This window comes from Osmerus eperlanus, chromosome 3 (assembly GCF_963692335.1).
Source record: "Osmerus eperlanus chromosome 3, fOsmEpe2.1, whole genome shotgun sequence".
NCBI classification, from domain to species: Eukaryota; Metazoa; Chordata; class Actinopteri; order Osmeriformes; family Osmeridae; genus Osmerus; species Osmerus eperlanus.
The window spans coordinates 3,091,891-3,102,642 of record NC_085020.1 but is presented as its reverse complement, the minus strand read 5'-3'; the positions used below and the strand labels follow the sequence as shown (position 1 = coordinate 3,102,642).

General features: G+C 44.4%; 1 protein-coding gene across 1 annotated transcript; it reads left to right on the top strand.

Annotated features, from left to right (window-relative positions):
• Positions 1-1,283: 1,283 nt before the first annotated feature.
• Positions 1,284-9,815, top strand: gtpbp8 (GTP binding protein 8 (putative)). Its single transcript, XM_062456520.1, has 7 exons — positions 1,284-1,437; positions 1,806-2,181; positions 3,399-3,497; positions 3,991-4,121; positions 4,305-4,404; positions 5,371-5,489; positions 8,910-9,815. The coding sequence occupies exons 2-7, from the start codon at positions 1,843-1,845 to the stop codon at positions 8,998-9,000; spliced, it is 879 nt and encodes a 292-aa protein (XP_062312504.1). The 5' UTR covers positions 1,284-1,437; positions 1,806-1,842; the 3' UTR covers positions 9,001-9,815.
• The last annotated feature ends 937 nt before the right edge of the window (positions 9,816-10,752 follow it).

Below are 10,752 nucleotides of genomic sequence, written 5' to 3'. Positions count from 1 at the left end.
ATGCTAACTAGAAGTAATTCAGAGAATTCACACTCACAAACATTTTCCCTTTTTTGTTATTTTTTTTATTACACAAACACTTCATCTATATCGTAGTGTCATGCATCACACAGCTAGCCGTTAGATGAGTGAGCGATGGTTGATGGGATAGTGAGCATTCTGGGCATTTGTGTGTGAAGATAGTAGAAAAATGTATGGTGGAAGGTATTAACAGAGAGATAGGATGTCTTTAGGTTAGCTTGTGTGTTCCAGCATAAATCATGGGGGTGATTTTCAGGGGGCTCAGTGGGTGGTTGATAAACTAATTGCAGGTTAGAGATAATTGAACAAGGTGATGGGTGATACATTCTAGCAGCCGGAGGGAGTTTTTAACGGGTCAACACTGCCACCCAGAGGGGCTAAGGAAAAATTTTATAGTGAGATGGCGTTCTTACTAAAACCAGAAGAACACCAGAGAAAAAAAAGTTGTTTCATAAAGAATTATTTTTAGAAATAATAATCAAAAACGAGTGCCGATATAGTCTGTGATATGTTGTGTACTGTCATTGAACCGATCGACTTTCTATGTCAACCTAACTGCCAGTTGCGCATGACCAGCCCATAATAACCTTTCCCGAACAGTGCTTGAATGAAAGCAGAACCACTCCAGATCAGGTCTACTTTTGGGGGGGGGGGGGCAACGGTCTTCGGTGAGGCTCAAAGTAAAGGAATGTCGTGGGGGGAGAAGGCTCTGCCTGGAGTCGCTCTTATCATCTACCACCTCCTATAATCAAATTTACGATGTTTCTTTGGCTTGCTGTATTTAAATGTCATCGTCTTAATCCCTACTAATCCCGTTCAAGAGGGTGACATATGATATACTTGACAGCTTCTGCTTTAGAAAGGGGATGTTTTGTTCCAAAAGAGTGGATGGGTGAGGTCAAGAAAGTTCCAATAGCATTACAAATCTCCGGGAGTTTTCTTTTTCTTCAAACAGCCATGTATCAACTGTATACATGTAGTTGGGTCCACTCCAGGATTTAGGGTTTCTAAATAATGGCATGGAAACATAAACAAGACACTACATGATAATGGAATGTTACATTTAGTTTAATGCCTAAAGTATAAATCAAATATGTATGATTTTTTTAAGATGATGATTTTTAGATCAATATTTATTTATTGTTTTTTCATTCATTGAAAGTAGGCCAAGATGATCAAATATGTCAAGTATTAATACCGATTCACTTCCAATGTAGAATTAATTAATATAATTGTAGGCGGTACATATAACTATTTCCGTTGTTTCAGTCGGACACACTTAAGAGGTACACCAGATTTCCAACATGGAGGTCGTAGGATAAAAAAAATGCGATAGATCGCAGCAAATAACTGACATTCACCATAAATGGACTGCCTTTCGACTAAATGAAACGTGTAGGATGTTTCCACATTCATGTAGGTATGGGAAACCATTAAAATGTTAGCCAATGTGTATATATTTGAATCGTATCATGCTATTTATGTGGCTGTGTTTTGATTTTTTCCAGCCTACGGTCAGAGTTTATATAGTAAGGGCATATTACGGCTAACAGCATACCTTGCTAGTTTTACGAAATGGCTACCCCCACTGGCAGTGTAAACCAGAACACTTGATTCTAGCTGGCTAGCTGATGACAGGCTGTTTCTACCTGCTAGACAACCTGTCTTGAAATGATCCAAAAGTTAATGTAGCCTATCAGAAAGTGTACCAAAACACCTACAAAATGTCGTTCCAAACTGCCACGCAATCACTGTACCACAATGTTGCCCCCTTTTTCACTCAGAGATAGAGAACGCGTCGCAACTGAAGACTGTGAGATTATGTTCTGCCAGAGACTTCAAGCGTGTCTGCAGGTGGAGGCTCTAGGTTGGAGCTTGCCTCACAAGCTGACGTGTCCACGTCGTTTCCACAACCTGGCCTCCATCCAGCAGGCCTCCCTGCTGCCCCAGAGGAAGCTCCAGGCTCTTCTGTTCCCCTTTAGTGACCTGGAGGCCCACCTGGCTGGCTCTGTGGACAGGAGCCAGTTTCAACTCTTCCAGCCCAGCATGGAAGCCCTAACCCTGGCTGAGAAGCTGTTTTCTCCCTCTCCTTCTCACAAGATGGATTACCTCGCCTCAGCTGTGAGGATGGAGCACACTCCCAACCTCAACCAGCCAGAGGTCAGTGAGGGGAACATAGTAAGGGGGGAAGTGTGTGTGTGTGTGTGTGTGTGTGTTTTAGAGAGAGTGAGAGGGTGAGAGAGTGAGAGCACACTTGCATGACTTCATGCTGGGGGAGAAAGTCTGAGTGTTTGTGTGTTTGGGGAGGAGTGTGTGTCTATGAATGTGTGTCTATGAGTGTGTGTTGATGAATGGGCTCTGAAGGAAATGTACTAGCAAGGAATAGTCCGAATAAATACTCTATCTCTGTCTTCTTCTTTAGTTCAGCCTCATGCATATTTAAAGGACTGTAATCCTTCTATTCGCTGCCGTTGCCTTAAAAAAGAAGAGGAACATATCCATAACCCTGTAGCTTTGATGTGGCCTCAGGCTCTGGAGGGAAAGCTTTGTGAAGAGGGCAGGGCGTTGATCAGAGACATGCAGTTTTAGTTACTGTTCATCCTCTCTCTCCTTCTCGATCTCTCCATCCTTCCCTCCCTCTCTTTTTCTCTCCGTCTCTGCCCCTCTCCTTCTCTTTCTCCCCCACTCCATCTCGCCCTCTCTCCATCTCTCTCTACCCCCTTTCTCTCTCCCACACCATCTCGCCCTCTCTCCATCTCCCCAGCCCCCTTTCTCTCCCTCTTTCTCCCTCTCCATCCCTCCACTGTCAGAGTGATTTATATCCCAGGCCTCGGGGGGAGAGGCTCTCATCCATCCGTCCTGTGTCTGGGAGATTGATGGCTGCAGTAGCACCAACACCCCGTCCCTGTGGGACTCCTGTAGACGTGATGGCCATAGACGTATGAACGATGCAAATGACTGCTCGGTGCGTTAGCGCTACTTTCAGTCTTAGGGCCGTTAAAATACCAGCTACTTAGTAAACACATTACATCTGTATTCATTTAGGCATCAGCTTTTATCCAAAGCCTGAAAATCTAGGCTATCATGTCCACCTCAAAGTGAAAGCCAGTAGTTAGTTATTTAGCTGTAAGCTATATTTCACCTAGCGGATGAGGTCATTGTGTAACTTTGCCGGGTGTTACATTTAGTCATTTAACAGATGCTCTTATCCAGAGCGACTTACAGTAAGTACAGGGACAATCCCCCGAGGCAAGTAGGGTAAAGTGCCTTGTCCAAGGACACAACATCATTTTGGCACGGCGGGGAATCGAACTGGCAACCTTCTGATTACTAGCCCGATTCCTTAACCGCTCAACCACCTGACTCTGTGTTTCCAGGTGTGTTTTGTCGGCAGGAGTAACGTGGGAAAGTCTTCTCTCCTCAAAGCTCTGTTCTCCCTGGCTCCTGAGGTGGAGGTCAGAGTGTCCAAAACGCCGGTGAGTGGACACACATCCAAATAAACACCACAGCACTGCAGTACGATATGTTGGATATGTGGGATGTGTTGGAAATGTGGGAGTCAGGTGGCTGAGCGGTGAGGGAATCGGGCTGGTAATCCGAAGGTTGCCAGTTCGATTCCCGGTCATGCCAACTGACGTTGTGTCCTTGGGCAAAGCACTTCACCCTACTTGCCTCGGGGGAATGTCCCTGTACTTACTGTAAGTCGCTCTGGATAAGAACGTCTGCTAAATGTAAATGTTGATGCCGACCGATTTATGATGAGCTGAGCAGATTGGTGAAGAGAAAAGCTAGATGGTGATTATCATCAGTCACGGTTATCAAAGTCATTATTCTGCTTAGTCAGACCAGTCAGAGCTGTTGTTAGATCATTCATCCATCAGTCAGGAGTTAGTTGCACATCAGGGAGAACCTTCAGTATGTATCTAGTATCTGGGCTGTTAGTCTTTATCCGATCTTCTCATCCCCTAGGGGCACACAAAGAAGATGAACTTCTTCAAAGTGGGGAAGGCGTTCACCATGGTAGACATGCCGGGCTACGGACACAAGGCCCCCAAAGACTTTGTGGAGATGGTGGAGCCATATCTGGAGACCCGCAAAAAGTAGGGCCACATCAAGACTCAGTCTGTTATATGTGTGTTTATTAGAAGGTTGTACTGTTATGTGGGTTAGGGTTAGTTATGTGTGTTTCTATATAAATAAAAAAAAAAGCTCTGTATAGGTTTTTAGTATATTTTTACAAGCCTGTGGTTGAATAGAGGTGAGTTGAACTCTTCCTTTGTCAGTTTGGTGAGAACCTTCCTGTTGGTGGACGGCTGCGTCGGTCTTCTGAAGGCGGACATGATCGCCCTGGAGATGTGCGAGGAGTTCAGACGACCGTACGCGGTGAGAGAAGAGCCCACACGCCCGGCCCACACGCCCTGCCCACACTCCCTGCCCCCTGCCCGCACGCCCTGCCCACATGCCCTGCCCACACGCCCTGCCCCCTGCCCGCACCCCTGCCCACACGCCCTGCCCCCTGCCCACACGCCCTGCCCACACGCCCTGCCCCCACGCCCTGCCCCCTGCCCACACGCCCTGCCCCCTGCCCACACACCCTGCCCACACTCCCTGCCCCCTGCCCACACTCCCTGTCCCCTGCCCACACGCCCTTCCCGCACGCCCTGCCCACACGCCCTGCCCACACTCCCTGCCCCCTGCCCACACGCCCACATTCCTTTGTAAAGACCTTTTTTCGAGCTCATCAACCAATTTGAAATATGTGCTGATTATGTCTTTAAATCGTGGCTCCATCACGCTGTTCGGAAACTAATGATTGCTGAACCAACCCTCTTGTCCCTCTCAGCTATTTAAAACTACCCGCCCGCTGAAATGCCAGCGCATAAAGTCATTACTGAGAAGCTGTCTGCACTTAATGCACTCTAGAATGAATTATTTATGATTTTGGGTTATTAAGCACTTTGACCATAACTAAGATTGTGAGAAGGCTGGGGACTTGAATAAAGACCATGTGCTGCTGAACAGGGAGAAGTGCAGGCAGATGAATGGATGGATGAAGAATAGTCAAATGTAGCGACTGGAAATTAAAGTGTTCGGGAGGTTAAATGGTCTACAACCTCTTACTGGAGGACGAGCACAGTCTCTTGGTTTTAGACCACAGAGTTTTCTTTGGCACGAGTCGGTAAACTAAATTAGTTTGAAGTGCATCTCCTTCAATGGCCCCACATTGTCATATTCTCACTGTAGCTGTAGTTTCCTTTGCTGACCACTAGCTGGCAGGCTTAAGCTGTTTTAGTCTCTCTAACACCAACCCGCCCTCAGGAGCATTTTGCGAACATGGTTTGTTTCCAGATTGTGGTGACTAAGATCGATAAGAGTGGCAAGGGGCAGCTGCTCACTCACCTGCTGCACCTGCAGGACGTCATCAGGACTCAGAGCACAGGCTGCTTCCCCCAACCCTTCCTGGTCAGGTGAGAGCAGGACACACACACACACGCAGATACAGACACACAAACACGCACAAGGACAGACACACACACACAGACAGTGTCAGTTTCAATATTGTCCATTCTGGAGAGAGTTTTAGTCCACACTCTTAATGATAAATCCTTCATAAGCATTACCTTTTAAGTTACAAAATGATGGAATCCAAACCTAACCATGCATCACAACTGCCAACTAAATTAGTGTTGAAGGAAGTTCTTCAATCCATGTTGGATATGGTGAAGTGGGGGAGTCAGGTGGCTGAGCGGTGAGGGAATCGGGCTAGTAATCCGAAGGTTGCCAGTTCAATTCCTGGTCATGCAAACTGACGTTGTGTCCTTGGGCAAGGCACTTCACCCTACTTGCCTCGGGGGAATGTCCCTGTACTTACTGTAAGTCGCTCTGGATAAGAGCGTCTGCTAAATGACTAAATGTAAATATGGTTCGATTAGCCTTATACAAGATATTGTACAGTAAACTGGAAATCTACATTCTTATCAGATTGGAAATAAGGTTCAACTGTGAATTATGTCAGCATTGAAATGGGATCAGATGGCTATCAGTTAACAGATAAGATAAGATTACAGGCTGGTATGCATGGGGGGGGGGGGGGGGGGGGGGGAGGTTGCAGTTTGAATTTGAGTCAGAGCCCTGCCTTGGCCTTGAGATTGTTTAGGCTGCCTACACTTACATAAAAGGACAGATGTCAGAAACACGGCTTCCACAGATAACACGGTGATAAGACGGGCCAGGCAGCTACTTCACAGACCATATACCACTGTACCGTACTCTGGATGTCCTCACTGTTCAGGCACATGCCAAAGCACCTCACTCATGCTCTGTACATTTAAGGGCCCCTTTATGGTACCTTTTCTACAGCACACAGATACACCGGGGAGTCAGGTGGCTGAGCGGTTAGAGAATCGGGCTAGTAATCAGAAGGTCGCTGGTTCGATTCCCGGCCGTGTCAAATGACGTTCTGTCCTTGGGCAAGGCACTTCACCCTACTTGCCTCGGGGGGAATGTCCCTGTACTTACTGTAAGTCGCTCTGGATAAGAGCGTCTGCTAAATGTAAATGTAATACACTGTTTTATATAGAATCAGAATCAGAATTCGGTTTATTCGCCATGTATGTTATACAAACACGGAATTTACTGTGGCAGGGAGGTGCAAAACACTAAACATATATCTTAAATTAAGTAAAAGTACAAAAGTTTAACTATTTCTAAGAACTAAGCAATCTAAGAATACAACAATTTAAATATAAAATAAAATATATATAAAAATAAGAATAACTAGAGAGGGTACAATTTCTGGGGAAATTGTAGGGTGTGCTTGCTTGCGTCGGTTGCACAGGGGTCCGTTTTTTACAACTGATATTTCTGTATATTTTATATAAAAATGCATACTTATTATTTATAAAGATTACATAGATTTAAAAGCATATTTTTTTGCTGCTCATTTACAACTCAAAATACGAGTTAAGTGTAGAATGAAATATGATGTCTTCTCATTTCCCCTGCAAGAGGCAGCCTCATAGCTGAATCAAAACGAATAGATTTGGCAGACCGGTGTAAAAATTGACCTAATCTCTATGACTTAAACGTCCTTTTAAGTTTTCCCTTCTTGTGATATTTTCAGGCATTTAGCCTACTCATATTGCATTCATTCATTAATAAAGAACCCCCTTTGAAGATTATTCTACGACGTTACCGGCAGTAGAAGATGGAATCGCGATTCAAACATTACCATCTGCTAACTGAAAAAATGGCCCCAAAAACGTAAATAAGCTTGACATTTATTTAGTGGAAAATCGCTCATTCATAAAAAGCTCACTGGTAGCGATCATTGTCAGTAACAACGCAAAATGCGATATAGCCCTGTGTGGAGAAGCTGCCCCGGTAAATTCTACTACTACAGTACAGTACTAGACTACTGCTGTGTTCGTCTTGGTAGCGATTGCGTTGGTTGAATTCGATTAAACGTTCCGTTGTACGGTTTAGACTGAAATTAATTATTTTCATGAACAGATTGACAAAGTTTAGGCTGTGGCAATGAAGTTCAGGTTAGTAGTCAGATAGTTTCACCTATTGAAAGACTTTTGATTTAAGTAAGGGGAGTGCCGAACATGTTCTGTCGCCGTTTGACTTCCTAAACAGCTGTGTTAGATGTTTTTGTCGTGTGTCTCGCGTAGGCTACAGCGTTGCAATGAGCAACACTGGTTTGAAACCACAGGTAATGATAATTTCACCAACAAATCGTTTACTTGTAATGTAATGTCATAATAAATCCTACAAAGAAAATGTATTTGTGAGGAATGTTTATTTTAACGATTGAAAACAGATGCATCATAGACCACTGTGGTATGTGTTGCCCGGGCAACAGAGGCTAATGTCATGCTAATGCTTCAGTGAAATAGTAGACTACCGTTTCCGAAAGTAGATGTGGGCCTACTTCCTTAATAATATCAGCTAATATTGTACATTACATTTCATAATTGTGTTTCACATCACAAAGTAAAATTAGTAAATAGTTATCACCCTGGCCTCTTTGCTTGTGGCGTTTCTGCAGCTGCCTTGGAGTAAAGCTATAGTTAGCCTAGCTATCCCCCAAGTTAACAGATGCGAAACGAATGTTCTGCTACAGGTAGTCACGCGTGTTTTCGTGACGTTAGTGACGTTAGTAACGTCAGTGACTGTGGCTAGCAAATTAGCCACCGTTAGCTTCACTTTTCACCACAAAAACGCAATTTCTACTTAAACCATGCAACGGAACGTAAATAAAAATACAACCAACGCAATCGCTACCAAGACGAACCTTTTGACACCGCCGTTGTGTATGTAGTCCAAATATTGACTGATCCTTAGGGGGGCGAAAATAAACAATAATAAATAATATATATGTGAGAGAACAAAGGTTGTGCCCTTGCCGAAGGCAAAGCACACCCAATGAGCAGTGTGAATGGTCAACATAGTGCGAACGGATACTGAGATAAAGTGGCTTATGCATACTGAATTTCCATTAGATGGACTTATATAGACTTATATAGTGTCTAGATCTATGTTTTCCACGTAGACATAAAGCGTACATATTTCATATAATGTGGCGTACAGGCATTAGTCACCCATGTGTCCAGACTTTAATTCATTTGAATGGATGATTGGACTTTTTTGTGACTATACTCGCCTAATCTCTCTCTCTTCATCCCTCTCTCTCTCTCTCTCTCTTCATCCCTCTCTCTCTCTCTCTCTCTCTCTCTCTCTCTCTCTCTCTCTCTGTCTCTCTCTCTCTCTCTCTCTCTCTCTTCATCCCTCCCTCCCTCTCTCTCTCTCTCTTCATCCCTCCCTCTCTCTCTCTCTTCATCCCTCCCTCTCTCTCTCTCTCTCTCTCGCTCTTTCTTCCATAGCTCCAACCAGTTTTCTGGGATATACCTGCTCAGGTGTTTTATCGCCCACGTCACAGGGAACATCCAGCTTGGGGACACGGGACAAAGCTGACACTAGTCCTTCTGATCATCCTCATCAGCTACCTACGACTGCCGAGAAGAGAGAAAGAATGTGTGTGTGTGTCCAACTGATGGAAAACAGTTGAAACTGACTGGAGATCTGTTGACTCACCCACCCTACTGTGGTACTGTGTCCAGGCTGTGACACTGTGTCCAGGCTGTGACACTGTGTCCAGGCTGTGGTACTGTGTCCAGGCTGTGGTACTGTGTCCAGGCTGTGGTACTGTGTCCAGGCTGTGACACTGTGTCCAGGCTGTGACACTGTGTCCAGGCTGTGACACTGTGTCCAGGCTGTGATACTGTGTCCAGGCTGTGATACTGTGTCCAGGCTGTGGTACTGTGTCCAGGCTGTGGTACTGTGTCCAGGCTGTGACACTGTGTCCAGGCTGTGGTACTGTGTCCAGGCTGTGACACTGTGTCCAGGCTGTGGTACTGTGTCCAGGCTGTGGTACTGTGTCCAGGCTGTGACACTGTGTCCAGGCTGTGGTACTGTGTCCAGGCTGTGACACTGTGTCCAGGCTGGAGGTGCCAAAACACATGCATTCAATGTCTGTTGAAGTATCAAGTATCATTAGTATCAAGTCGAAGGATTCAGTATTAATATCATGCAAGCATGTCTCCTGTCATTATATATCATCCTATATATATATATACACACACAGTGCATTGAATGTTAAAAAAAATTTTTTATACTTATAGATGTGTACTTCCTGTGCACAGGCAGAGATTGTTTGGATTTTTGTTTTGAAATAAAAATCTAAAGGACAGTGCTTTGTTTGTGCTCTATGGACTGTCGCTCCCTGACTATAGATGGTTGTTAACCATTGTCTTCACTCTCTTCTAATGAATAACTAAGTCCTGGGAGGAGAACGGGACCTATAGGGGCACCTCGGACATCCAGTAACATGTTGATATTCACTTCAGTGTTAACACAGCCTCAGTAACAATCACACTTCTACCTATGAAACTGCTTCATATCAAATCAAGAATCTAGTCAGTTTAGCTATCACACACACTTCACTCGTTTTAAATAATCAACCTTTTTGTTATCTTCATTTTCATATATGCCACCTTGTCACCTATTGCTTAAAATGGCGTTTAAGATTTGTGTAACCACACTCACTGTTTTATAGCTATCCTATCATTGCACTGCTTTTGTAATAAGGTTCTAATGTAGGTAGTTTGTAACACACACTTTTTAATTCAGCCTTTGACCAACTTCCACGTGCTCAACTTATTCTTCCTGTCCTATGTCGCAGGGCTTTTAAAAAGTTACATATTTCTTAGCGACAGGCGTAGAGCTTGCTTAATTCAAGGATCATCCCCACAGAGACGTGTTTTTTTCCCTTTACAGTCCACAGTCTTTTTCTTTTAATGTCACTGTCCCATTGGCAGTGACGTCCAGTCCAGAATGCTCACACGCACAGTAAGCATCCTCTCTGTGGTGGCGGGGCCGAACTGAGGGTTACATTGCCATGCCTGAAAGAAGACTATAAACATTTTAAGGGCCAATGACTGATAAAAAAAAGAAGATGGTGCAATCACATTTATTGTACCCGAAGCTGAAACAATGACATTCATCTTTATATGTGCATGCATTTGGACACTGACCTCATAAAATAACAAACTACAGTTTTTCCTGTTAATTTTTAATTTTCTCTGATTTTTTTTCCCGTCCCTCGATTTTAATTATTGGCGGGTGAGTATTAAAGACGAGCATTGCAAGCGTTCGTTCTCAGTCACC

Excerpts from the sequence above, each read along its gene's own strand:
- gtpbp8 (XM_062456520.1), top strand. The coding sequence starts at position 1,843 with ATGTTCTGCCAGAGACTTCAAGCGTGTCTGCAGGTGGAGGCTCTAGGT. Across the intron at positions 2,182-3,398 it reads CCAACCTCAACCAGCCAGAG|GTGTGTTTTGTCGGCAGGAG; the intron begins GTCAGTGAGGGG and ends CTGTGTTTCCAG. Across the intron at positions 4,122-4,304 it reads TATCTGGAGACCCGCAAAAA|TTTGGTGAGAACCTTCCTGT; the intron begins GTAGGGCCACAT and ends TTCCTTTGTCAG.